The sequence below is a fragment of the Ictidomys tridecemlineatus genome, chromosome 11 (genome assembly GCF_052094955.1).
Source record: "Ictidomys tridecemlineatus isolate mIctTri1 chromosome 11, mIctTri1.hap1, whole genome shotgun sequence".
NCBI classification, from domain to species: domain Eukaryota; kingdom Metazoa; phylum Chordata; class Mammalia; order Rodentia; family Sciuridae; genus Ictidomys; species Ictidomys tridecemlineatus.
The window spans coordinates 3,740,647-3,765,587 of NC_135487.1; the positions used below are offsets into that span (position 1 = coordinate 3,740,647).

Consider the following 24,941-nt stretch of genomic DNA (forward strand, 5'->3'; position numbering starts at 1 on the left):
GTTTAGTTGACAATGAAAACTGCACACATTCAAGGTGTACAATGTGATGATCTGATGAACATGTGCATTTTTCGATTCTCACAAACTAATCAATGCATCTATCACCATCTGCACTCAATTATTTTCATTTTCACGATTTTATCTGATCATTAGGATGAAACAAGGAATTTCTGTCAAATGCAATCTCAACAGTAACTCATTACTAACTGCAAATTCCCCCAGAAGAGACAACAAGAGGCAATGTGAAATTTGCCCATTTTATCAATGACAAACCCAGATGGCTCCCATAGTCAATGACTCTCAAGCATTTTATCTGTGATCAGAGAAAGAACCAGTACTTGCTAATTTCATGGGGGATAAAACTCAAAACCTACTAGGGTTTCAAGAACTAGTCTGGCCCAATTACCACCAGCCCCCACCAACTGTCTCTACTTCTGATATAAGATTATGCACATACCGGGGACAATGGCCCTCCAGGTAGCACTGATTTAGCAACAGCTCTTTGCCTTTGAACCCCCCTGTGCTCTCCAGAGTCTCAGCTCTACATTGGAGCCATTTCCAGCACCACCAACCAGGCCTAACCATTCTCCTTCCACAACTCTCAATTTCAGCAGCAGCCCATTTCTGCACATGGTAAATGACTCCTTCTTGCTACTGAGCACAACAAACATGGGCTCAATAGGCTTTTCCTGTACTATTATCCTGCAGCCAAGTAGAATCAGCTTTATGACATCAAAGCTATTTCCACAGAGCAGACTTAAGTCACGACCACAGGTTCCCTCTGACAGTTATAATCATAGGCCAAGGCAAAACAGGCCAAAAAAAAAAAAGCTTGAGTAATGTACTTATATATCTTTTATAAAAACATTTTGAGATTTAAGATATTTAAGCCTTCTTTGATATAATATTAAGCTTTTTCTGATAAAGCTGAACTATGTTTCTAAGCTATTACATGAACCATACTCATAACGGAGCCTTCTTAAAACCAGAAAGGAGATCTTGCCAAGTTTATATCAACCTTCGAGAAAGAATGGAATAGACTAGGAAATGATGTAACAACCTCCATGAAATATTTTTTTTTAAAAGAGTAAAGAATAAAGGCATATATACCCTTGGAAACAGATAGTCAGGCCCCCAGGCACTCCAAGCTGAGTCCTTGGAGGCACGTGGAATCCCAAAAGGTTCAGTAGCAAAAGTCAGACAAGCTGCCTGTGATCCAACTGTCTTCTGAAGATGCCTGAAGTAGCCACTGTCCACAGAGCAAGAAGATTTATGGGTAGTGAGAGAAGAAAGGAATTCAACTAACTATCCAGTGTGAAATGACCCTGTCCTATTATCTTGGCCTCTAAAAGGCAAGATGTAGGTGGAGTATACAAATAAAATAGAAGCCCCCAGATGGAGAAAGAACAGTCCAATCCGATTCCACAGCCACACCCATCCTCCTGGATGAACCCAGGGCTTCCCCACCCTGGCTTTCTGTGCAGGGCCCCAGAGAATACCTGAGCTCGGCGTTTTTCAGCAGTAAGTGGAGTCAGAGGACTTTTTCCATAGGGCAATGTGAAAGCCCAAACAGAGGTAGTGAGAACTAGGGATTGTGGGGTCCAAGGACTTGAGCTTACATGATGGCTCTCACGGCAAACCTCACCAAGGGATAAACTGGGCTGAGGCCAGAGAAGGCACCTAATCAGCACGGATTGAAAGGTGGAGTCCAAATCTGGATCCTGGGTTCTTGTGTCCAGGCCTAAGGCTCTTCCATGCTGTCTCTAGCATGTGCTTGTGTGTGTGGTGGGGGGCGTGTGTGCCGCCATCGGATGGAGAGGTGTGTGCTGGAGGCTGGCACATGACCTTCTCCTTCTGCACCCTACAGCACTTTTCACACTGCAAACAGCGAGGGCCTGACCACAGGAGGAGGCTGAGGGTGATGTTAGGAGCCATCTCACATCCAGCCCCAGCTTCCAGGGGGCAAAAACTGGCCCACTGAGCCATGTGAAACACCAAAACAAAATTAGGGGGTGAGGGTGTGGCTCAGTGGTAGAAGAAAAAAGGAAGAGCTATATGGCTAAAATAAAATTAGGCTCCAAACCTCACCTTGGTACTAGTGTCACTTGTATTTACAAATGAGGGTTATCTTTTTCTTATAACATCAACTTCATATTTACTCAATCTTTCAACCTGGAGTGGCAGGCATGACGGATGTCCTAATTTTACCCACAAGAAAACTAAACACAGGCCAAAGAGTATGCTGGGTCCTGCTTTTTTGCATCAGTCATTTCTCACCTCCCTATTTCCACTTGGACTTTTTGCTCTGTACACCCATCCTGAGCAAAATCCTGATGACTCCCACTGATGAAGACAGACACACCCTCCCAAGAGTCAGATGCAAGATCACACATGGCATCCAGCATGCCACTCCCCTACAGGCTGGAGTCCACTGAGGGGTCCAGTGGACAGGTGGATTCCTACGATTATCAAGTGTGGACCTGTTAAGAGAAGAAAACCCTTTTCTTCTCAGAAGGAGATGTTCCAAATCTTTCTGCTCATCTTGAAAAGAAAAACAAAAAAACACCAAACCAAAAAACACTTTGGAAATGGAACAAAAGATCTAGCTCCAATCCTCTCCACAAAATGCCTCAGAGCCAACATCTGGTTATCACTATTTCTGGTTAGAAAATGTTTTATTTATTTCAAAGCAGTTTATGGAAGTAGCAAAGTAGTGGAAATTTTAAAATAACTTGCATGCCTGCAGGAAATGGTCCCAGCTGTGCTCTCACTCCACAGAAACAGGGCCCCCAGGCACATGTGCACAGAGTCCCAGTACACAACCACCACGCACAACCAGGCACTCCCAGATGGCTTCTGTGTTTGCAGGAACACAGCTCGGGACCCTCTCTTCCCTGTTACTGCTCAGACTGCAGCACAAATGCAGCCAGGACAGTAAAGCCACCAGGGCAACTTTCTGCCCGCCTCGTCCCAGCTGCCAACACTGGTATTTTAAGCCAGACACCCCTAGAATGCTGGTCTGGGCCCACCTGGGGATCACAGCAGAGAACTGCTGGAACAGCTGGGACACCTCAGAGACTTCTGAATCTCCCATTGCCTCAAGTTCCCTGGCTCAGTTCAGCTGGGGTTCACCTCCTACCTCCTTCTGATTAAGAGATAGCTCCACACAACTAAAGCTGTTACCTGCTATGAGTTAAGTGTGTGTGGACATTTACAAATACCATTAGCCATCTGTATCCACGGCCATGCATCCATGGATTGAAAATGTTCAGGAAAGAAAATTCCCACTGGTACTAAACAAAGGCGTTCTTCTTGTCATTACTCCTTCAACAATACAGCATAACAACCGTCTCTACAGCATTTACACTGTGTCATTGTAAGTAATCTAGAAGCGATTTCAGACACACAGGAGGAGGTGTGCAGGTTATATGCAAACACCATGCTATTTTATACAAGAAACTCGAGCACATCTGGAATTTGACATCTTTGAGATGTTCTGAAACCAACCTTTCTAGGACCCTGCAGGATAACTAAAATATATACACTGGGGAATGTAGGGTTCAAACATACAGGCCTGTTCTGAAAATAAGGTCTTTTACTAGAACGAATTTAATCAGAGGTTCACTTTACTCTCTGCTTCCCAGTCTAAGCTGTCATTGTTTCTTTTTTAGAAGATTTAAAGAAAAATAATTGTTTGTTAAATACTTTATTTGGCTTAATTTCTCCTTTCTACAATGCAATTGAGTTGACAGATTATGGGAGTCCTGGAGAAAAAAAGCTGGGAGAAGGCTACTAGCCCTCATCACAGGCTTTCTGCATGGCCATGCTGGCCACAATCCCGTCACTCGGCACAGCTGCCATCCCACACTCTCAGGACAACCTCCCTAAGAAATGTAAAGAAAAGAACATGGTACTTGGACTGAAGAGTAACTCTGCCTCTGTAGTGCTCTTTGGGAACTTGGTCACTTACGCTGCAGAGTCAGTCTGGTGACTTGTGTTCATGGCTCCCATGTCCTGGGGTGAGGAAAGCAGAGACCCCTGCTTATTAGAATCTGGGAACGCCCTACATCCTCTGTATCATTTGGCCATCCCTGTCCTGTCAGCCTCATGTTTGAGCGGTTAGGTGCCTGTCCCTTCCTGACACTGTCTTGTGCTGATTTTTAATGCCAAGGAGTTGGGCAGCACTGCTGCAAGAGAACCAGCCTGAGTTTCTGCTTGGGGATCCTGGCTTCTGGGAGAACTGGGGGTTGGTTCTGTCTTCCCTCCATCTGGCTGGAAACTCTTGCTCCAGGTCAGCAGTGGCTACCAGAGCCACCTTCCGGAAGAACCCACTGTGAGGCAAGTGTTTTGTCCCACCCCGTTGGTGCACGGTTACCATAAAAGCCTACCCGCCCCTCAGTCTTTGAGGCTTCCCTGTCCCACCACTGGCCGGGCTACCTTGGGGTTGGTTCGCTGCTGCAGCCTCCTCTCCTCCCGCTCTTGCTGTAGTCGCTCAAACTCTTCTCTAATTTCCGCTGGAGTTCTCCTCCGCTCCACAACCTGTGGGCAAAGCAAGGCAGCCAGCTGAGAACTAGGACGCGAGGAAAATAAGCAAAGAATTTCTGAATGACTTAATTTTGGCATGTACAGGCTGCTGGGGAGCCTACCAGGCTCGCCCCTGGGACCTTGAGATGTCAGGGGAGCTGTGACGAGCTCCCCACCACGGACCCCAGAGGACAGAGAGTGCTGCCACCCTCCCAGGACTGTAGTGTGTGACTTCCCTCAACTCTCCACAGTCTGACATTCTTTTTTATTATTATTTTTATTTGTTCTACTTAGTTATACAAGACAGCAGAATGCATCTCAATTCATCATTCACAAATGGATCACAACATTTCAATTCTCTGGTTGTACACAGTGTAGAGACGCAACATTCGTGAAATCATACACATACCTACGGTAATGATGTCCATCTTGTTCCACCATCTTTCCTACCTCCATAACCCCTTCTCACCCTCCCCTTTGCCCAATCCAAAGTTCCTCCATTCTTCCCATGCCCCATCAACCCCTGCAATCATAGATCAGCATCCACTAATAAGAAAACATTCAGCCTTTAGTTTTTTGGGTTTGGCTTACTTCACTTAGCATAATATTCTCCAACTCCATCCATTTACCTGCAAATGCCATAACTGTATTCCCTTTTAATGCTGAGTAATATTCCATTGTTTACATATACTACAGTTTCTTTATCCATTCATCTATTTATGGGCATCTAGGTTGGTTCCATAGTTTAGTTATTGTGAATTCAGCTCTATAAACGTTGGAGTGGCTAGGTCACTTCAGTATGCTGATTTTAAGTCCTCTGGGTATAAACTGAGGAGTTGGATACCTGGGCCAAATGGTGGTTCCATTCCAAGTTTTCTGAGGAATCTCCACACTCCTTTCCAAAGTAATGCACCAGTCTGCAATCCCACCAGCAGAGTATGGTGCACCTTTCCCTCACATCCTCTCCAACACTCATTACTGTCTGTATTTTTGATAACTGCCATTCTGCAGTCTGACATTCTTTACTTTAAGCCACCTCTTTGAGGCTGCGTGAATCTTACAAAGAAAATCTCACAGTTTAAATTTTCTAATTGAGTCCCTGGTTATAAATTCTGGCTATGAACTCAGACATGACTCTGGCTGGTCACTACACTCCCTGTGGGCTGATAGGACCAGAGGATCTCAAGCTATGAGGGTCAGGTATTCTAGACTTCCAGGACGCCTGGCATTGTGCAAAGCTCTGGGTTCAATTCCTAGCACATTTGGTTATGGGGTGAGTAACATTCTTTTCCCCTCAAATAACTCAATATTATAAATCAATTGCTAAAAAGGAAGAGGTGATTCTTTTTTCTTTTTTTGGTACCAGGGGCACTCGACCCCTGAGCTACATCCCCAGCCCCTTTTGTATTTTATTTGGAGACAGAGTCTCACTAAGTTGCTTAGCACTTCGCCCTTGCTGAAGCTGGCTTTGAACTAGTGATCCTCCTGCATCAGCCTCTTGAGCTGCTGGGATTACAGGAGTGTGCTTTCACGCCTGGCAGAGGTAATTCTTTTTTAAGGAAGCTTTAAAATAAAAAAAAAGATTAGCTAGGCACGGCGGTGCATTGTCTGTAATCCCAGAGGCTCTGGAGGCTCAGGCAGGAGGATTATGAGTTCAAAGCCAGACTCAGCAATTTATCAAGGTGCTAAGCAACTAAGTGAGACCCTGTGTCTAAATAAAATACAAAAAAGGGCTGGGGATGTGCCTCAGTGATGAGTGTCCCTGAGTTCAATCCCTGGTTCAAAAAAAAAGATTATTAAAATCACCCAAGAAAAATAGAAAGACCTAAATGGCACGACAGAGATTGCTTTGGGACCTCAGGAAACATACTTGGTTTTACTAAATGGACAGGACAGGTCCCTCGCCTGAGTTTGCCAACACCAAGGGCCCATGAGCCTATCAGTGGATACCCAAAGCCACCACCTTGGCCGGAATGAAAGCCAGGCACAATCTACAATTTCCATTACCTTCTAACCTGTCAGTCTCTCCCTTCATTGAGTGAAGGAAGAAAGAAAAAAAAAAAAAAAAAAAAGCTTCAGGGAAACTATGTAGTCAATTGTTACATTTATCTTTGAAGAACCATAAAAAATGATTCAAAATACTTTAAATGTTGTTTATGAGGTTAAGTGGGCTATGGCTGCAAACACAATTTATCTGGCCCCTGCCAATGACTTAAGAAACACATCACGAGGAAAAAGAGGGTCTGGGTCTGGAAGGGAGGTGGCTCCTCCACATGGCCCAGGGAATCAATACGGTCCCAACTTGGACCAAAGGTTCCATAACTGTTCCATTCAACAGGGCCTGGTTTTAAAAACAGGTTAAACAAAAGTTTTTTGTTGGGCTGGGGATGTGGCTCAAGCGGTAGCGCGCTCGCCTAGTGTGTGTGCGGCCCGGGTTCGATCCTCAGCACCACATACAAACGAAGATGTTGTGTCCACCGAGAACTAAGAAAAAATAAATAAATGTTAACATTTTCTCTCTGTCCCCCCTTCTCTCTCACTCTCTCTTTAAAAAAAAAGTTTTTTGTTTTTTGTGTTTTTTTAGTTGTAGATGGACACACAATACTTTATTTTATTTGTTTATGTGGTGCTGAGGATCGAACCCAGTGCCTCATGCATGCAAGGCAAGCGCTCTACCACTTAGTCCCAGTCCAAGCAAGTTTGCTTAGCTATTTTAACCAGCAACTTTAACAGACCCCATCAATGTGTGCATACACCATTTTTTAAAAAAATAAACCAATGTGCAAGTTTCTAATAATTTAAATCTGTTCATATCCTGCAGGAAATCAAAATATTAGACATGCCAGGCTCCATAGAGGTCACAGCAAGAAAAGATATGTTTTCAGGAATTCTAGCTGTTTACTCTTTGCAGATGGAATTAATAGCTGCAAATTACTCCCTGTCGTACTCTGTGATAAGCTACAGAAAAAAATAATCCAAAAAATGCCAGATTTGGCTCAGCCCCCTGAGTAGCCTATATTATAGGCACCTGCCACTGAACTTGGCTTCTAGTCATATTTTGAATAATTCTGCAAATAGTTGGTGCATAATCAGAGCTAACTGCCAAGTCAAAATGGCTGGTCCCTCCAGAGAGTGGAGGACACTTTGCTAAGTAAGCATCTCACTCTTGGCTCCCATAGGCCTTTGCCATCCAGGATGCTTCACATCCTTCTGTGAACAGAGGACATGATGTTGGAGAGTAGATGGGGACTAAGATGGCCATGGGCCACTCTTCCCCACTGTGGCAGTCCTTAGAAGCATCCAGGAATACAGCACCCTGTATAGTATTGCAGCTGGTAAAGATCACATATTCTCTGCTTCTCATGAACAGAGAGCATCATATGCAGCCCAAGAATCTACACAAGTGTGTTGTTCACCTGAACCACTTGCCACAGGTCTATCCCTAGACTAGCCAGGAAGCCTCACCTTATGGAGAGAGGAATACAGACATTTTGGAGGGGAAATGGCAAATGGAAAGAGAACAGAAACCTAGCCTCCGTCTGATACAACTGCTAACCTCCAGGCAACCTGAGGCAAGTCATTCCTCTGTAAGTTTCAGTTTCCTGCTATGACATGAGGACAGTTAAAATACCCAATTCTGCCTGGTGCAGTGGCACACGCCTGTAATACCAGAGGCTCAGGAGACTGAGACAGGAGGATTGCAAGTTCAAAGCCAGCCTCAGCAACTTAGCAAGGTCCTAAGCAACTCAGTGAGTCCCCGTATCTAAATAAAACACAAAAAAAAGGACTGGGGATGTGGCTCAGTAGTTAAGTGCCCCTGAGTTCAATCCCTGGTACCAAAACAAAAAACAAAAGAATAAAATTCCCAAGGTGCCATCTGGTTTGAAAATTCTATGATATTAGCCAATTTCTTATTTTGGAATATGTTTAGAAATTTAGAACTTCAAAATAGTTGCAGATAGTTCAGAAAGTTCTAGTATACTCTTTATCCAGCTTCCCTTAATGTTAACATCTTACTTAATCATGAACATGCGTCAAATCTGAAACCAACATTAGTACATTTCTTTTTCTTTTATTTTGGGTACCAGGAATTGGACTCGGAGGCACTCGACCACTGAGCCACATCCCCAGCCGTATTTTGTATTTTATTTGGAGACAGGGTCTGAGTTGCTTAGCGCCTCACTTTTGCTGAGGCTGGCTTTAAACTTGTGATCCTTCTGCCTCATCTTCCTGAGCCACTGGGATTATAGGCATGAACCCTCATGCCCAATTCATTATTACATTTCTATTAACTAAACCCAGATTTCTCAGATTTTACTATTTTTTTCACTAACATCCTTTCTCTGTTCTGAGTTCTAATCCAAGATGGGAAAAGTGAAACAGAGATAATACTGTGATTGCAAATGCAGATAACCCAGGCCAAAGGATCCAACTCTAACTATAAATTTTGTTGTGATTCTGTTGTTGTTGTTGTTTTTTTTTGGTGCTGAGGATTGAACCTAGAGCCTTGTGCATGTGAGGCAAGCACTCTACCAACTGAGCTATATCCTCAGCCCTAAACGTAAGTTTTGAAAATGACATTTGCAGGTGAGCTGAGTTATGTGTTTTCCATTCCACTTGCCCCTGCTATCAGTCATCATCATCAAAGCACAGTTCAAAGTTAGATTTTCATTGGGCTAAGAAAAGAGCTTAGCTGGTAGAGAGCTTGTCTAGCGTGCACAAGAACTTGGGCTCAATCCCCAGTACCATGAATAAATAAATTGATTTTTGCTATTTTATTTATTTAAACTTATTTTTAGATGTCAGTGAACCTTTGTTTTATTCATTTATTTATATGCAAAGCTGAGAATTGAACCCACTGCCTCACACATGCTAGGCAAGCGCTCTACCAGTGAGCCACAACCCCAGTCCTAGATTTTTGCTATTTTAACGAAAAGACAGATTTTGTTTTCAATGTAGACATTTGTACCAACACTGTTAACCAACTCCAAGCACTAACATGGGTGACTTTTCAAGCTGGAAATGATTACATCTCATTGCTTTGGAATCCTGCCAGAGAAGGAGAACATCTTGAAGGTTAAGGAAAAAAGTAAAAACTTATCTAATGGATATGTCATGGAAGCCAAAGAAGCTCCAATTTCTCCTCCAGCATCCATCATAAAATGGAAGTGGTAGGACTGCTGGGAGCAGACTGCCAGCCCCTCCCCGGGGGTGCTGAGATCTCAGGACACCAGCAGCGCCCTTCACCCTTCACCACTCACAGGTTCCATATTAAACAGGTACAAAGCGGGTACCTCAGTGACTGGTGAAGTCTGATAGCCTAGAATACACAGAGCAAGAAGCGGGTATGGTACCCTGCTGGGGTGACAGCTACCACTGCAGAGGGAGAATCCAGGTTGGGAACAGTTCACCCAGCTGGAGCAAGTCCTTGAGGACTGTGCTGGAGTCCAAAGCACTGCAAATATCTTGGGTGGCATCTTCATGTATCCTGCCTTGAAAGCATTTTTGTCTTGCAGTGAATGAAGGCTTAGTATCACTATGAAAAAAGCCAATTCTGACCAATGAGAACTTTTTTTACTTGAAGTAGTTTACTAAAGAATACAAGTACAGGGGCTGGGGTTGTGGTTCAGTGGTAGAGCGCTCACCTAGCATGTGCAAGGCCCAGGGTTTGATCCTCAGCACCAAATAAAAGTAAATAAAATAAGGTATTGCTTCCAACTACAACTAAAATAAATAAATAAATAAATAAATAAAAAGAATACTAGTACAAATCATCCACTCACCACCTGTGATGGCCTCGTTGCTGTGTGTATGGTTTTGCCTCATTTCTAATTGGGGAGATGACACTAGGAAATCATGCAGAAGACTCCAATGCCTCAGGAGACTTGGAATGGTTCTCCTGGGAACTAAAACCCTAGACTCTGAAGTGGGAATATGTAATGGGGGCCTACAGCTCTCACTTCTGCCTTTCAAACTTTCAATCAACTTATGTCTTAAAACATTAAGGAAACTTTAAAGTTGAGAAATTTAATAAATACAACAGGATTCTATGTCCTCTTTTGGAATAAAAAAATGCTAAGCTACCAGACTTTACACTGAGTCATGATGCACTACTGCAGCACAAGGCACCACTTTTTCATCAAACCAGAGACCACAAACCCACTGCTTTTTGAAGCCAGGCAGGAGAAGCAGAGGAGCGAATGGCCTAATATAATGACTGACAGGGAGTGGTGGGGCCTGTTGGGGGTGCACAGCACAGCCCAGTCTAAAGGGCTCAGCTCCTCACTTCAAGTTGACTGCTGCCTTTCAGGGCAATTTAGATCCAGTATGACTAATCTTTTGGTGCTTCAAGAAGACAGAAAACTGAATTTCCATGCAAAAACTCCCAAAGGGTATCTATCTATCTATCGATCAACTGATCAATTGCTGGGGATGGAACCCAGGGTCCTAATCACGTTAGAGAAGTTCTCTACCTCTGAGCTACATCTCCAGCCCTTTTTATTTTGAGACAGGGTCTACTAGGTTGCTCAAGCTGACCCTTGAACTTGCAATCCTTCTGCCTCAGCCTCCCGAGTAGCTGGAATTACAGGGGTGTGCCTGGGTGCCAAATACCTCTCAAGTTTTAAATATTAGCAACTACAATTCACTGTACAGGGCAATAAAAACATGGTCACAGGTGGGTTGGGCATGGTGGCATACCCTTGTAAAACCAGAGACTCCGGAGGCTGAGGCAGGAAGATCACAAGACCACAAGTTTGAGGCCATGCAGGAGGCTGCCATACTGTGTGACCAGCATTTTCCTTTCCTGATTGGTGAGGCTTGTTGGTCACTTTACGTGATAAACCTTTAACATTGTTGGCTCTAAAACTGTCTGCTTTCTCCGTGACCCTTCAAAAAATTCCACGCTCCAATAAATTTCTATAGCACACTTTCTCAATCAACCTGGAAATTCTCCTGGAGCAGCCCCAATGTTCTGGGCAACAATTACTGCACCCGACCAGTGTGGGCAGCTAAACTAGAGGTTGTTTGAGTGAATTTCCTAAGGTATCAAATAAAACACAGACACACATTAAATTTACCATTAGTTAAATTTACCTTTAATTCAAGCCCTGGGACGGCTCCTCTGCCCTCAGCCTCAAACTCCCCAAATGGGAGAGCGAGGAATGTCATGAAAGGCAGGCAAGAGAGCTAACACATTCGGGAGTGGTCTTTTATTGGGAGGACTCTGATTCTTAAAAATTTCCATCCAAAACAGATCAAGAGGGGCAGGGTTACAAGTTCAGGTAAGGCAACTCGATCCTTGCATATGTAGGAAGGCACGGGCAGGCATGAAGACACATTTGGTGACATTTTTATGACTCTCAAGATCAGGGCTACCATCTACGGCTACTTTGATGTGGCCAGATCACAGGAAGTGACCCACAGAGCCTCACCAATCAGGAAAGGAAAATGCCAGTCACAGGATGTGGCAGCCTCCCACAAGGCCAGCCCCAGCAACTTAGTGTCAAAATCAAATAAAAAGGGCTGAGGACACGGCTCAGAGTTAGAATGCCCCTGGGTTCAATCCCCAGTACTGGGGAAATGGAAACGGGAGTGTTCCTTGCCCATACCCTCAGGCTTGAGAGGTGTTCTGCTAGAATCTGAAGAGACAGGCACACATGCCTGAGGTCAAATACTGAAAGAACTTCAAGGGAAACATTATATGATGATGGGAAAAGGGGGCACAAAACCTCAGAGAAGGTGAATCTGATGTTATTAACTAACAGCTTGCCCAAATTTCTTGGGCATCAGAACCAAATTTCTTTAATGGAATTAAGTCATAACACCTATACATTCCTGCTGCAATTTAGTTTGTTTTTTTAATATTTATTTTTTAGTTTTAGGTAGACACAACATCTTTATTTTGGGCCACATCCCCAGCCCTGCAATTTAGTTTTACAATTAGTTTCCATGTCCACTTTTCTTCCTGAGCCCCTCATGCTCCTCTGTTGATAGCAATATGGAAGCACTCAGCAAGAAACAGGGGGGCTGCTGGGATTGTGGCTCAGTGGTAGAACACTTGCCTAGCCTATGTGAGGTACTAGGTTTGATTCCCGGCACCACATAAAAATAAAAACAAATAAAGGTATTGTGTCCATCTAAAACTAAAAAATAAATAATAATAATAAAAAAGAAACAGAATTGGAAGCGCCTGCATCTCAGGGATCTCCTCCCGTACCACAGCTGCCAGGTGATCTGTTTCACAGATAGTTGCTGCACCTTTGGTCTCACGTATCACAGTTGATGACATCATGACATCATCCATCACACCTGAAGAGGTGATTACAGACAATACTCTCGATTTTTCTGTTCTACGCTCTTCACATGCCTAACTCTCCCAGCAGGGACACTTCCTAAGCGCAGTTACTCATCATGAAGGTGGAGAAAGGCATGGACAGACAATGGAGGGGGAAGGGAATATATGCAGGCAGACTTGCAACCCCCACCAAGCCACCGTCTTCCAGGGCTCCCCAGCCCCATCCCAAGCTGAACACCTGGGGTGCCATGCATCTCTTCCTTTTCACTTGACAGGTTAGGAAACTACAGACACCCCAGACTGCAGACTTGCCAAAATTCAGAGAGTTACAGAGTGGCAAAATGAGGTCTAGAATTCCACCTCGGACACTAAAATACAAGATGAGGAAGAGACCTGTGGCACCTCCAATATTCTCAAAGGCCTTATCACAGGTTGTGGGGTGCTGTTTTGTAGTTGTTTCATGACTTTTCTGGGACACCAGATGTACAGTTTCTCTTACCTCCCATCCTTCCATTTCCAGTCCTCTCTTTCCATATATATCATAGATGGCCCTCGTTTGGGGGTCACTAAGCACTGCAACAAGAAAAACGAAACATGTTTACCAAGTACAAAATTCTCTTTTCAATCCTTTCTGAAAACACTGGCAACAATGTCCTTGGTGCCCCCACCTGGCCACTCTTCCCAGAGACCCGTGTCACTCTCTGGGCCTCTTTTCTCCTATGTGCTTCCTTGCCAACCCAGGCTGTGGTTTAAAGGTGGCTACAAACGAAAGCAGTCCACCTGCCCGGTCCAGGCTTCTCCTCACTGTAGGGACAAACGGCACAAGGTGCACCTGCAGGAAGCCAGGATAAAGGGCTGCTGTTCCTGAAATAATCTGGCCAGTTTCTGTCACAGTATATAAAATATGCTGGTCTGACAGTTGATTGCATTTTCTAAAGAAAAATCTGATTTATAATTTACTCTAAAGAGTGTTAATATCTCCGGAGACAGTCTACACTTTTTGAGTGTCCCTCTCTTTTTCATCTGGAATTATTTTAAAAGGTACCAATCCCTCTTACTGTTGTTGGTCACACCAGGTAAAGGTAAAGCACGTCAGAAAGATTTCTTGGCAAGGATCAGGGGCCCTCAACGTCCAAGAGTAGTCACAGTCTGCCCACCACTCTGCTAAGCTGCTCAGGACCTTTGCATCTTTTCTCCCCTGAGAATTCTCATGTATTTTTAGGCCTAATTAAAAACCAATGTAAATGAGTCCATCCATATTCAAACCTTATGGGGAAGAAAGAAATGCTGACCACTGGAAATCATGGGAGCGAGAATTCTTGAGTTAATCTCTAGGATTTAATAAGAAAACATCTATTCACTATTTTATTTTCATCTCCTTTTAGGCAAAACTTGGGGACCAGGTCTGCTGCTGTGGCATCTTCACAAGCATGGGCGGGTTTTTCTGTTAACCTGGACAACAGTAAAATCAATGCCACCTTCTAGACAACAGAATGCAATAAAAAGACTTTGGGACACAGCCACATAAATGGTTTGAACAGCATGAAATTTGGTAATGACACAAGACCAAGTGCTCACATTTGTTATTACCAGGCCTGATTTTTTTTTTTTTTGGTCATTAAAATCTAACTTCCTGATAAAAGGTAAAATAACATATGCTATTATGTCTGCAACAAGAAGTCTTTATTATTGTGTAAAGAAACATATCATCTAATTTTTGGTCTCTCTCTTTTTTAAAACCTTTGTTTTATTTATTTATTTTTATGCAGTGCTAAGGATTGAAACCAGGGCCTCTCGTGAGCTAGGCGAGCATTCTACTGCTGAGCCACAACCTCAGCCCCCAATTTTTGGTCTCTTTGAGTAAGAAGCAAACACCTGGGGTTCTGGAATGAATAACTTACTTTATTTGGCATATGTCCTCATACATCAAGTGATTTAATTTGTGTGTGTGTGTGTGTGTGTGTGTGTGTGTGTGTGTGTGTGTATGTGTTGCTGGGGCCTTGTACATGCGAGGCAAGCACTCTACCAACTTAGCTATATCCCCAGCCCAATTTGATGTATTTTGGTTTTTATTGTAAAGAATGTGATAAAATGTAGACAGTATACGATTTACCCATTCCAAGTATGATCTTTGGCAGCAGTGAGCGCATGTGAGTTGTTAGGCTCTGTCACTGCATCCAGAAGTTTTCATCACCCAAAGAGAAACTCTGAACCCATCAGTGAACTAAATATTTCCTAAGCAAACCTCACAATTCTTCTTCCTGACACCTAAGATTTAGGGATGAAAGCCTGAACCACCCGACTCTCTTTCCTATTTGCCTTCTTAACAACATTTTCTTTCTTTTTTTCAGCACCTTCTTTAAGGGAATGCTGCAGAAGCAATAAAACTGCTTTCAGATAAAAAAAAGAGAACAAAGAAAGCTTCCCTGTAATGATGGTGCTTCCCTCCAAAGTTCCCCCTGGAGGCGGCCAGTAAGCATGCACACTGATTCACACCACAGTCGCTGCTGCACCTGGGCTCTCATTTTCTACTCACTGGACACATATCGATTTCCAAAGCAAGATGCATCTCTCACAAAGGACTCCATCAGTAAGAAGCACTCAACTAACCACTTCTTTTACACACCTCCAAGGACTCTCATTTTCTATCCTCTATAAATCAAGTCTCTTAAAAATCGAGTAACTACTACCAGTGAGCTTCAGGACGCCGAGCCCTGCACTGACCTTCATAAGCCTGGTGAACAAGGTTAAAGAGTCGCTCCGCCTGTGACTTGAGCTCTGGGTCTCTGTGCTTGTCTGGGTGGTAAAGCATACACAGCCTCCGGTAGGCAGCTTTCAGCTCTTCAGAAGAAGCCTGAAGAAAGAGAGATTCCATTAGAGAATAGTTGATGGTACTTAACGTGATGATCAGCACCAGCCTTGAACAGGAGCCTGTCAATCACCTTCCAATCTGTTTGCTCTCCACATACAGGATACAGTGAAGTATGCTTTACTGCCTCAGTAAGCCTCCTCCTTTCAACAGTTAACAAAGTGATCAGGGGCTGGGGATATGGCTCAAGCGGTAGCGTGCTTGTCTGGCATGCGCGGGGCGCTGGGTTCGATCCTCAGCACCACATACACTAAAATAAAGATGTTGTGTCCGCCGAAAACTGAAAAATAAATATCAAAAAATTCTCTCTCTCTCTTTATCTCTCTCTTAAAATCAATATTCAAGGAGGTTATCTGTAGCTTTTAAAAAAAATTAAAACAAAACAAAACAAAGTGATCAATTATGTACATCAATAGCTACTGTGCCTTGCTGGGGAACCTACTACCAGAGGGAAGGAAAGCCCCTGTCCTTACTCTGGCACATGGTGTTTTGAGCTGAGACTAAACGCCACATAAGCCCACTTATCTAGGTTCACAAAGAAGAAAGCCATGTGACCCGCGGTCTGGTGGTTCACACCTGCAATCCCAGTGACTTGTGGAAGGCTGAGGCAGGAGGATGGCAAATTCAAAGCCAGCCTCAGCGATTTAGCAAGATTCTGAGCAACTTAATGACACCCTGTCTCAAAATATAAAAAGGGGTAGGGATGTGGCTCAGTGTAAGCACCCCTGGTTTTAGTCCCTAGTTAAAAAAAAAAAAAAAAAAAGCCTTGTGCTATTCATTAGACAGAAATGACACCCACTGAACCAGTCTGACAGTCTTAATAAATACTAGTTCTTGAAAACCAAAGATAAGTAATGGTATAAAAACCAACAACACACACTAATTTGCCCTCCAATTTTAAAACTGGCAAAAAGGCCCTACTACTCTGTAGTGACCAGGCCATTAAGACCCAACCAGGGGGCTTCTTCCAACAGACACATCTGTCCCTCTCTCCAGTGTCCTGAGGGGAAGCCCACTCTGCCTGACAGTGCAGACGACACTGAGAGCCACATGGTGCAGAGGCAGGGGGCCACCACAACATGATTTCTTCCTGGGCCTCCTTATAGCCACCAATAGGCCCTCACCCTGAGTCCCTTGGCCGTAGAAGCCTGTTCAGCGCACAGGGCTGGCCCTCCAGCTGCTGGGAGTTCTTTTGCACGTGGGCATTGGCCTCCATGCCGTTTGGTCTGTAGAGGAGAAGGGCAGGGCAGTACTTTGCGGGTGGTGTTGAGCAAACAGCGCTTTACTGTGGGAGGCAGCCCCTCCACACAACTGAAGTACGTTTCTGAGTCAGAGACAGCAAGACAGGGGCCATCTGGGTAGAAGAATGAGCCAAGGTCCCCAATGAGTTTGCCAGGGACTGGGATGCTCCAGGATCTGGTTCTGCCAGGTGGATCCTCAAGGAGAGAGGTCACGGGGAACTAATGAGTTCCATGGACCAAGGTCACAATGGAAAATGCTACACTGTATTTCTCTATAATTTCTTTCTTCTTCTTTTTTTTTTTTTAAAGAGAGAGTGAGAGAGGAGGGAGAGAGAGAGAATTTTTTTTTTAATATTTATTTTTTAGTTCTCGGTGGACACAACATCTTTGTTGGTATGTGGTGCTGAGGATTGAACCCGGGCCGCACGCATGCCAGGCGAGCGCGCTACCGCTTGAGCCACATCTCCAGCCCATTTCTCTATAATTTCCACAGCATTTGGATATATTTGAATTCCAGGACTATTAAATTTTTTTCACTCTTTTTTTTTTAAAGAGAGAGAGAGGAGAGAGAGAGAGAGAGAATTTTTAATATTTATTTATTTATTTTTAGTTCTAAGCGGACACAACATCTTTGTTGGTATGTGGTGCTGAGGATCGAACCCAGGTCGCACGCATGCCAGGTGAGCGCGCTCCCCAGCCCAATTTTTTTCACTCTTAAAGGTAAAACTCTTCTGCTTTACTTATAATTATTGGCAAGAAATTTACAACTTTTCTATAGGACTACTGTTCAGACACTGAGCAGAGATTCTAAACAAAGAATTCCAAAGATCTCCAAGAGGGAGATGGTAAATAGGACAGGGAAGGTGTGCAGAAGACACAGCTGGAGAGAGGCTTGGGGGCTCCTCTGTCCCAGCAGGTGGCTGGGGATGCCCTGCTCCAACCAGCTTGGATTCTGGTTTTCACAGAAGCAGCAGCCAGACCCAAGCCACATGCTGTCCTCTAGGCCAGGCCTGCACAGCCTGGCTGCCTGCTGGACTGAGACGCAGCTTCAATGCTGTTGCTTTAAATCAGGAAAAACTGCTCCATCAGAGAAGGGTCATGGATCTTGAAACAGAGTGTCCCTCGGCCTGCAAGAATTTAGACTTTTTGCCCCCACCTACCACTAATCACTTTTCCCATCTTGTCCTTGCAGTAGCCTTGGGAATGATGTTATTAAACAGCTCTTAGTTGACCACCTTCCCTGCCCTCCCCAGCTGGTTATCTGCGTGATTTACGCCATGCTCTACACAGACCTTCCATTTTGGTGGTGGAGAATGCAGGCTTTGGAGTCAAATGGCCTGTGTTTGGATACGGGGTCCCTCATTTCCAAGCTCTGTGACTCTTGTAAGTCAGTTTTCTGACCTTTATCTCCCACCTCTGAGAGGGGATAAGATGCCTTTAGGGAAGGTGTGAAGATGAAATGAGCTGGTGACCAAGGAGTGCTTTGCACACAGCAAAACTTAACAACTGTAGCTCTTTTAAAACCTGTTTCCAGAGGCTCTGGTAGTGGCTCAGTGGTAGAGCGCTTGCCTGGCATGTGTGAGGCACTGGGTTCAATTCTCAGCACCACATATAAATAATTGACAACTATAAGATATATATATATATATTTTAGAGACAGTGAGAGAGTGAGAGCGAGAGATAGAATTTTAATATTTATTTTTTAGTTATCGGCGGACATAACATCTCTGTTTTGTATGTGATGCTGAGGATCGAACCCGGGTCGCACACATGCCAGGAGAGTGCGCTACTGTTTGAGCCACATCCCCAGCCCCCTAAAAGATATTTTAAAAAATAAAATAAAATAAAATAAAACCCGTTTCCAAAGCCAGGCATAGTATAGTCCCAGCTACTGGGAAGGCTGAGGCAGGAGGGCCTCAAGTTCAAGGCCAAGTCTCTCCAATTTAGTGAGACTCGGTCTCAAAAGAAAACAAAAACGCTGGAGGATGTAGCTTAGTGGTAAAGTACCCCAGTGCCACAAAATAAAACACCCATTCTGCTTCCTCATCTGAAGACTGTGGACAAGAGCATCCCTCATAGGGTTATACGAGGTATGAAGGAGCTAATGCAAGTAAAAGAACTCATCAAACCTTTGCACACAGCAGGAAGGTAACCACTTTAGCCACCAACATCATCACAATTCAATTCCCACAACCCTTTGGCAATTCTGAAGCTGCGACAATTCAGAGAAAGGGGCTGCCCCGTACACAGGTGATGGTGAGTGGTGGGAACATGGGGTGAAGGAAATAATTCTACATACTGGCTCCCCTGTGCTGATGCCCACATGCTTTCTTTAAAACAGCAGCTAGCCTGAAGCCCTTCCTGCCTCAAGCCATCAGGACAGGTTACATTCCTCAACAACCTGTTATCTGTAGGGGAACCAGGGGCCTGAAATGCAGATAAGAGGGGACCTCTGTGACCCTCACACAGACCAGATTCCAGAACTAAGGGAGCTAAGGACAATTCCCCCTAGCCATTAACTCTTAACCTGCAAGAACAGGTTCTAACTAGAACTGGTCCACATGGTCCAAAAGTGACTGAGTTGCCTTGGATCTTTACGACGTGCAACGGGGACATGGATGTTTGATGGCATCCTGCTTTTAGTCCAAAATCAAGAGTTAAGCTGGGTGGGACTCTCTGGAAGGTTCCTTGGGACTCCCCAATAAGACTGAAGGACAGGAGGGGAGTGTTGTCCTTCTCTCTGAGAGGACCTGCTCGCTCCCTTGAGAATGTCCCCTTATCCCTTTCCATCCCTTCTAATAAACTCATGCCTGATACTCTGAGAGGCTTGTTTGAAATCTTCTGGTGTGACTGCAAGAATCAGTGAGAGGACCACCCTACTCCTAACCCTGTAGCAACAGGAACCTTCATTCATGAAGTAGTCCTGGCTGTGAAAACCCGCCAAGCCATGTGTTAGGAGATGGGTACTCTTGTGTATGTACTGTTTCACTAGAAATAGAAAGATCAGAGCATGTAACTGGACATGTAACTGCTTGGCAGAGTGATTGCCTAGTATTTACATGGCCCTCAGTACTGCACTGAGTGAGGGGGGTGGGGAGAGGGAGAGAGAAAAGAAAGAACAAACAAGAAACTCAAAGCTTTGGGGCCGGGGATATTAGCTGGGTGGTAGAGTGCTTGCAGAAGGCCGGAAGGCAGGCAGGCAGGGCTCTCTGGAAGGGCTAGGCCTCCATGTTTCCAACTCTGCATTTCTTCTTTTCTTTCCTGTCACAGTCTCTTTCCCTGCCAACATGAGTTACATGATGCATTTCTTGCACTCTTACCAACAAGCCACCTATATTAAACTGCTTAAACAAATATAAATAATAGCAAATAATGAGCAAATAAATAGACCTTCTCCTGGTAGGTTTACTCATGTAATGATGTAAAAAAGGTCTTGCTCTTAAGCCATTACAAATTATTTCCTTGCTGCACTTCTTTTTGGCAGTGCTGGGAGTTGATCCCAGAACCTCATATATGCTAGGGTTAGACCCTCTTCCTGCAAATTTTAGTCATTCTTTCCATCACAAGTACAGGATGAGATGAATTTGACTGATTCAGTTTGAATGGAATCTCCTAGTTATTAAAATTAAACTAGATGACAAGGGAACAGACCTAGTCTGCAAGACATCCTTTAATCATATTAATAAATGGCTTAATGTACTATTGATTAAGTAATGGAAACGAGAGGTTTCATTTTTAATAAATATCACATTCAATAAAAGGTTGGATTGGGCCTTTCATCACAAATGAAGAGCTAAGGTCACTGGTTTGACAGTTCATAAATAATAACCTCTTTTACTATCATAAAAATAGTGATACCATTTCAAAACATAATGAGCTATCATTAAGAACGATACCTAAAATTTCATACTTACTTCTAAGTTTCTATAGTAAAATTAAAAGGTATATCATTTTTCAAGTCTAAAAGTTTTATCATCTTGTCATCTGATTATATTTTCACTGGACAGACTATATGGTAGGCCACAAATTAAGTGTCAGTAAATTTTAAAAGACTGACATCACACAAAGTGTAATCAGCACACACAGCATGAAGTTAGAAATCGGTTACAGAAGGAATGCAGAATCCAGAGTCAGGAAAATCAACCATCTACTCTTAAATAACCCAAAGATCAAAGAAGAAATCAAGGAAATGAGAAAATACTTATGACAAATGAAAACAAAAACACAACATTCCAAACCAAAACTTATGTGATGAAGTGAAAATAGCATTAAGGGGGTAATTTACAGCTGTAAACACATTAAAAGCACATGGCTGGGATGCAGCACAGTGGAGGAGCACGTGCCCATCATGCACATGGCCCTGGGACCAATCCCCAGCACCACAAAGTTGCAGCAGTGGCAGCAGCAAGATGTCACACCAACAACTTAACTAAACAGTTCAAAGATGGTACAGCTCAGATATGGCTTAAGCATGGTCCAAAGGCTCAAGCACTGATAGCTTGACTCCAGTGTGAGAGTTGAATTTCCTGATTCTGGATTTTGCATCCCTTCTGTAAGAGGTAGTGGGAACTTTAAGAGGTCATTTGGTCATTGGGGGCATCCCCTCTAGAGGGATTAACAGCTCTCAAGGGACCTCAGCATGCTAGAGCTTTGATGATATCTTCCTCTGCACAGGCTGCCCCCACTGTGATGCCACCTTCCATTAGCCTTCTACCAGAGCCAAGCAGAACTAGTATCTGTGCCCTTGAGCCTCACAAACTATAAGTTAAATAAACCTCTTTTTTTTTCTTCAATATTTTTTTAGTTGTCAATGGATCTTTATTTTATTTATTTATACATGGTGCTGAGAATTGAACCCAGTGACCCGCACATTCTAAGCAAGCACTCTACCACTGAGCCACAACCCTAGCCTCAAAGAAACCTCTTTTTAAAATGAAGTACCTAGCCTCAGATATATTGCTATAGTAATAGAATATGAATTAAGACTATGAACTAAAAAAAGAAAAAATATGTCCCAATACTAAATCACAAAGAAACAGAAAACCTGAATAGTACAAAGATTGAAATACTAATCAAAAACTTCCTAACAAAGAAAATCCTTTGACCTCATGGCTTCAATAATGATTTTACCAAACATTTAAAAAACAAATATTATCAATTCTTCTAAAATTTTTCAAAAAAAAAAAAAAAAAAAAACTGGAGCCAAAACTTCCAAATTCATTTTATCAGGCCAGTATTAACCTGATACAAAAGCCAGACAGATGCTCTGAGAAAAAGAACCACAGATCAATATCCCTTATGAACAATGAAGCAAAAATCCTCAAGAAAATACTAGCAAACAAAATTGAGCAGCATAATAAAAGGATTTTATACACCATGACCAAGTGGGATTATTCTTGGAATGCAAGGATAGTTCAATATATAAAAATAACACACCATATTGACAGAATATCAACTGAAACCCCACCTTATCAACTGATAACCCATCCATCAACTAATCATCTCAATGATAAAGAAAAAGCATCTGACAAAATTCAGCACCATTTCATGATAAAGACATTGAATAAACTCGGAATTAAAGGAAATTACCCCAACATAACAAAAGTCATGAAAAACTCAAAGTAGAAAGATCGGGAATAGGCACTGAAGTTGCTTTTAGTGACTTCTATTCAACATAGTACTGGAAGTTCTAGTCAGAGCAATCAGACAAGAAAAAGAAATAAAGGCATCCAAATTAGACTAAGTATCTCTGTTCTTAGATGATATAACCTTATACATGTTAGAACTAAAAAATGAATTTAGCAAAATAGCAGGATACAAAGCCACTTGCACTTTATATATTAATAATGAACAATCTAAAAAGGAAATTAAGACATAAAGTAGAAGCATATTCATTTTTTAAAAAAAATTTTATGTTGTGCTGAGGATCAAACCCAGTGTCTCACCATGTGCTAGACAAGTGCTCTACTACTGAACTACAACCCAAGCCCTAAAAGCATATCCTATGATCATGAATTGAAAGACTTAATATTTTAGAATGTCAATACTACCCAAAGCAATCTACAGACTTATCACAATCCCTCTCAAAATTTCAATGATGCTGGGCACAGTGGCACATGCCTGCAATCTCAAGGCCAGACTGAGCAGCTTGGGAAAGCCCTAGGCACTTCAGTGAGAGAAAGGGATGGGGATGTGGCTCAGTGGTTCAATCCCCAGTATGAAAAATCCCTGGGTTCAATCCCCAGTATGAAAAAATAAAAACAAACAAAAAACAGAAAAGATGCTCAAGGTCACTAATCACTAGGGAAATGCAGCAAATCAAAACCAAGAATATCACTTGTACCCATTAGGATGGCTACTATAAAAATTTAAAAAAATAAAAAGAAAGAAAGAAAGCTGGCATGACTGCCCACTCCTATAAATCCCAGCAACTCAGAAGCTGAGACCACAGGATCTCAAGTTTAATGCCAGACCGACTAGTTAGGGAGACCTATCTCAAAACAAAAAATGAAAACAAAAATTACAAAGGACTGGGGACATAATTGAGTGGTAGATAGCCCCTGGGCTCAATTAAAAAAAAAAATAATAACAAGTACTGACCATATGGAGAAAGTGGAATCTATAAGTTTATGTTGGGCTGGGTCTGGGGCTCAGTGGTAGAGCGCTTGCCTAGCATGTGTGAGTCCCAGGGTTCCATCTTCAGCACCGCATAAAAATATACAAACAAAATAAAGGTATTGTGTCCAAGCATAACTAAAAAAATTTTTTAGAAGTTTATATTTAGTCTACTATTTATCAAGTTTAAAGGCAACTATAAGAATATTTGGAGATAAGGAAAGTCTAAAATATTTTTCCTCCTAACAAACCTTTATAAGGAAAGTTACTAGAAGCTGAGCTCCACTAAAATAAGGAAGAAAATCGAGAAACAAAAAGGGGTGGGCTTTAAGTAAGAGGGGGTCAGTCCTAAAAAGATGACGATGGGAAGTCGGAGGAGCTGGCCTGGCATTTCTAACCTCTCCATCACTGAGCTGGGGTGCGGCAGAGTCCGTGGGGGAGGGAGAAAGAGAGGAACAGACGGACTCCCTGGGCTTTGCAAGGTAGACAGGCCTGGCTACCTGGTGGGCTCCTGTGGTGGGGGACTGCAAATCTCATTTGGTGGTCTCTTCTCTATGACAGGTTAGTGTCTTGGGAAAGGGCCTGGAGAACAGATGGAAAAGCTGCAAGTCCCCCACCAGCCTCAGGGAGGCTCTGAGTACACTGGTTCAGCATCCCCAGAGAACAGACCCGCGTCTCCTGGGTGGCAGGCGATAGCTCTGTCCTCAGCACCAGCTCACCATCACCTCACACACATACAAAATGAAAAACACCCTTGTTTTAATTTGTATTTGTTTTGTTTACGAGTGAGGAGAAACATTTTCTCATGTTTATCTATTTGCATTTTAGATTCCTGCTTTTATGAAATAACCTGTTTCCTCTTACTAATTTCCTATTAGCATGGTCATCTTTTCTTTGATTTCAGTCTCTTTAATGTTTGTGTTTTTCTTAGGTTTTAGTTTTTTTCCTTTAACAACACAAAAGTTTCTCATTTAAAAAAATATTTATTATTTTTTACTTGTAGTTGGACACATTATCTTTATTTCATTCTTATGTGGTGCTGAGGCTTGAACCCAGGGCCTCATATATGCTAGGTGAGCGCTCCGCCGCCGAGGCACAATCCCAGTCCCAAAAGTTTCTCATTTTTATTATCTTTTTGAAATCAGATTTCAGTGTTGACCAGGTGGCACGAACTCCTGGGCTCAAGGGATCCACCCACCCCAGGCTCCCAATTGCTAAGACTTACACCGGCACGCCAGGTGCCTCACTAGGTTCTCGTTTTTAAAAACTCAAACCGATCAGTTCCTTTTCCTGAGCTCTAGGTGATGCCATGCTCAGGAAGGTCTCCTGCCTCCAACTCCACCACACCTGCTTCCCCACAACGCTGCAGCTGCAGTTGTTATGTTTTCACTTATTT

At 43.2% G+C, this 24,941-nt stretch overlaps 1 protein-coding gene across 1 annotated transcript in view; it reads right to left on the reverse strand.

Moving 5' to 3' along the window:
- The window catches only part of Dnajc11 (DnaJ heat shock protein family (Hsp40) member C11), a 60,328-nt gene that overhangs the window by 26,012 nt on the left and 9,375 nt on the right, over positions 1-24,941 (reverse strand). Inside the window, exons 2-4 of the mRNA XM_005334736.5 lie at positions 15,545-15,674; positions 13,320-13,393; positions 4,438-4,539 (exon numbers count right to left, since the gene is read on the reverse strand). Coding sequence (XP_005334793.1) covers positions 4,438-4,539; positions 13,320-13,393; positions 15,545-15,674 — 306 coding nt within the window. The remainder of the gene's footprint in view (positions 1-4,437; positions 4,540-13,319; positions 13,394-15,544; positions 15,675-24,941) is intronic.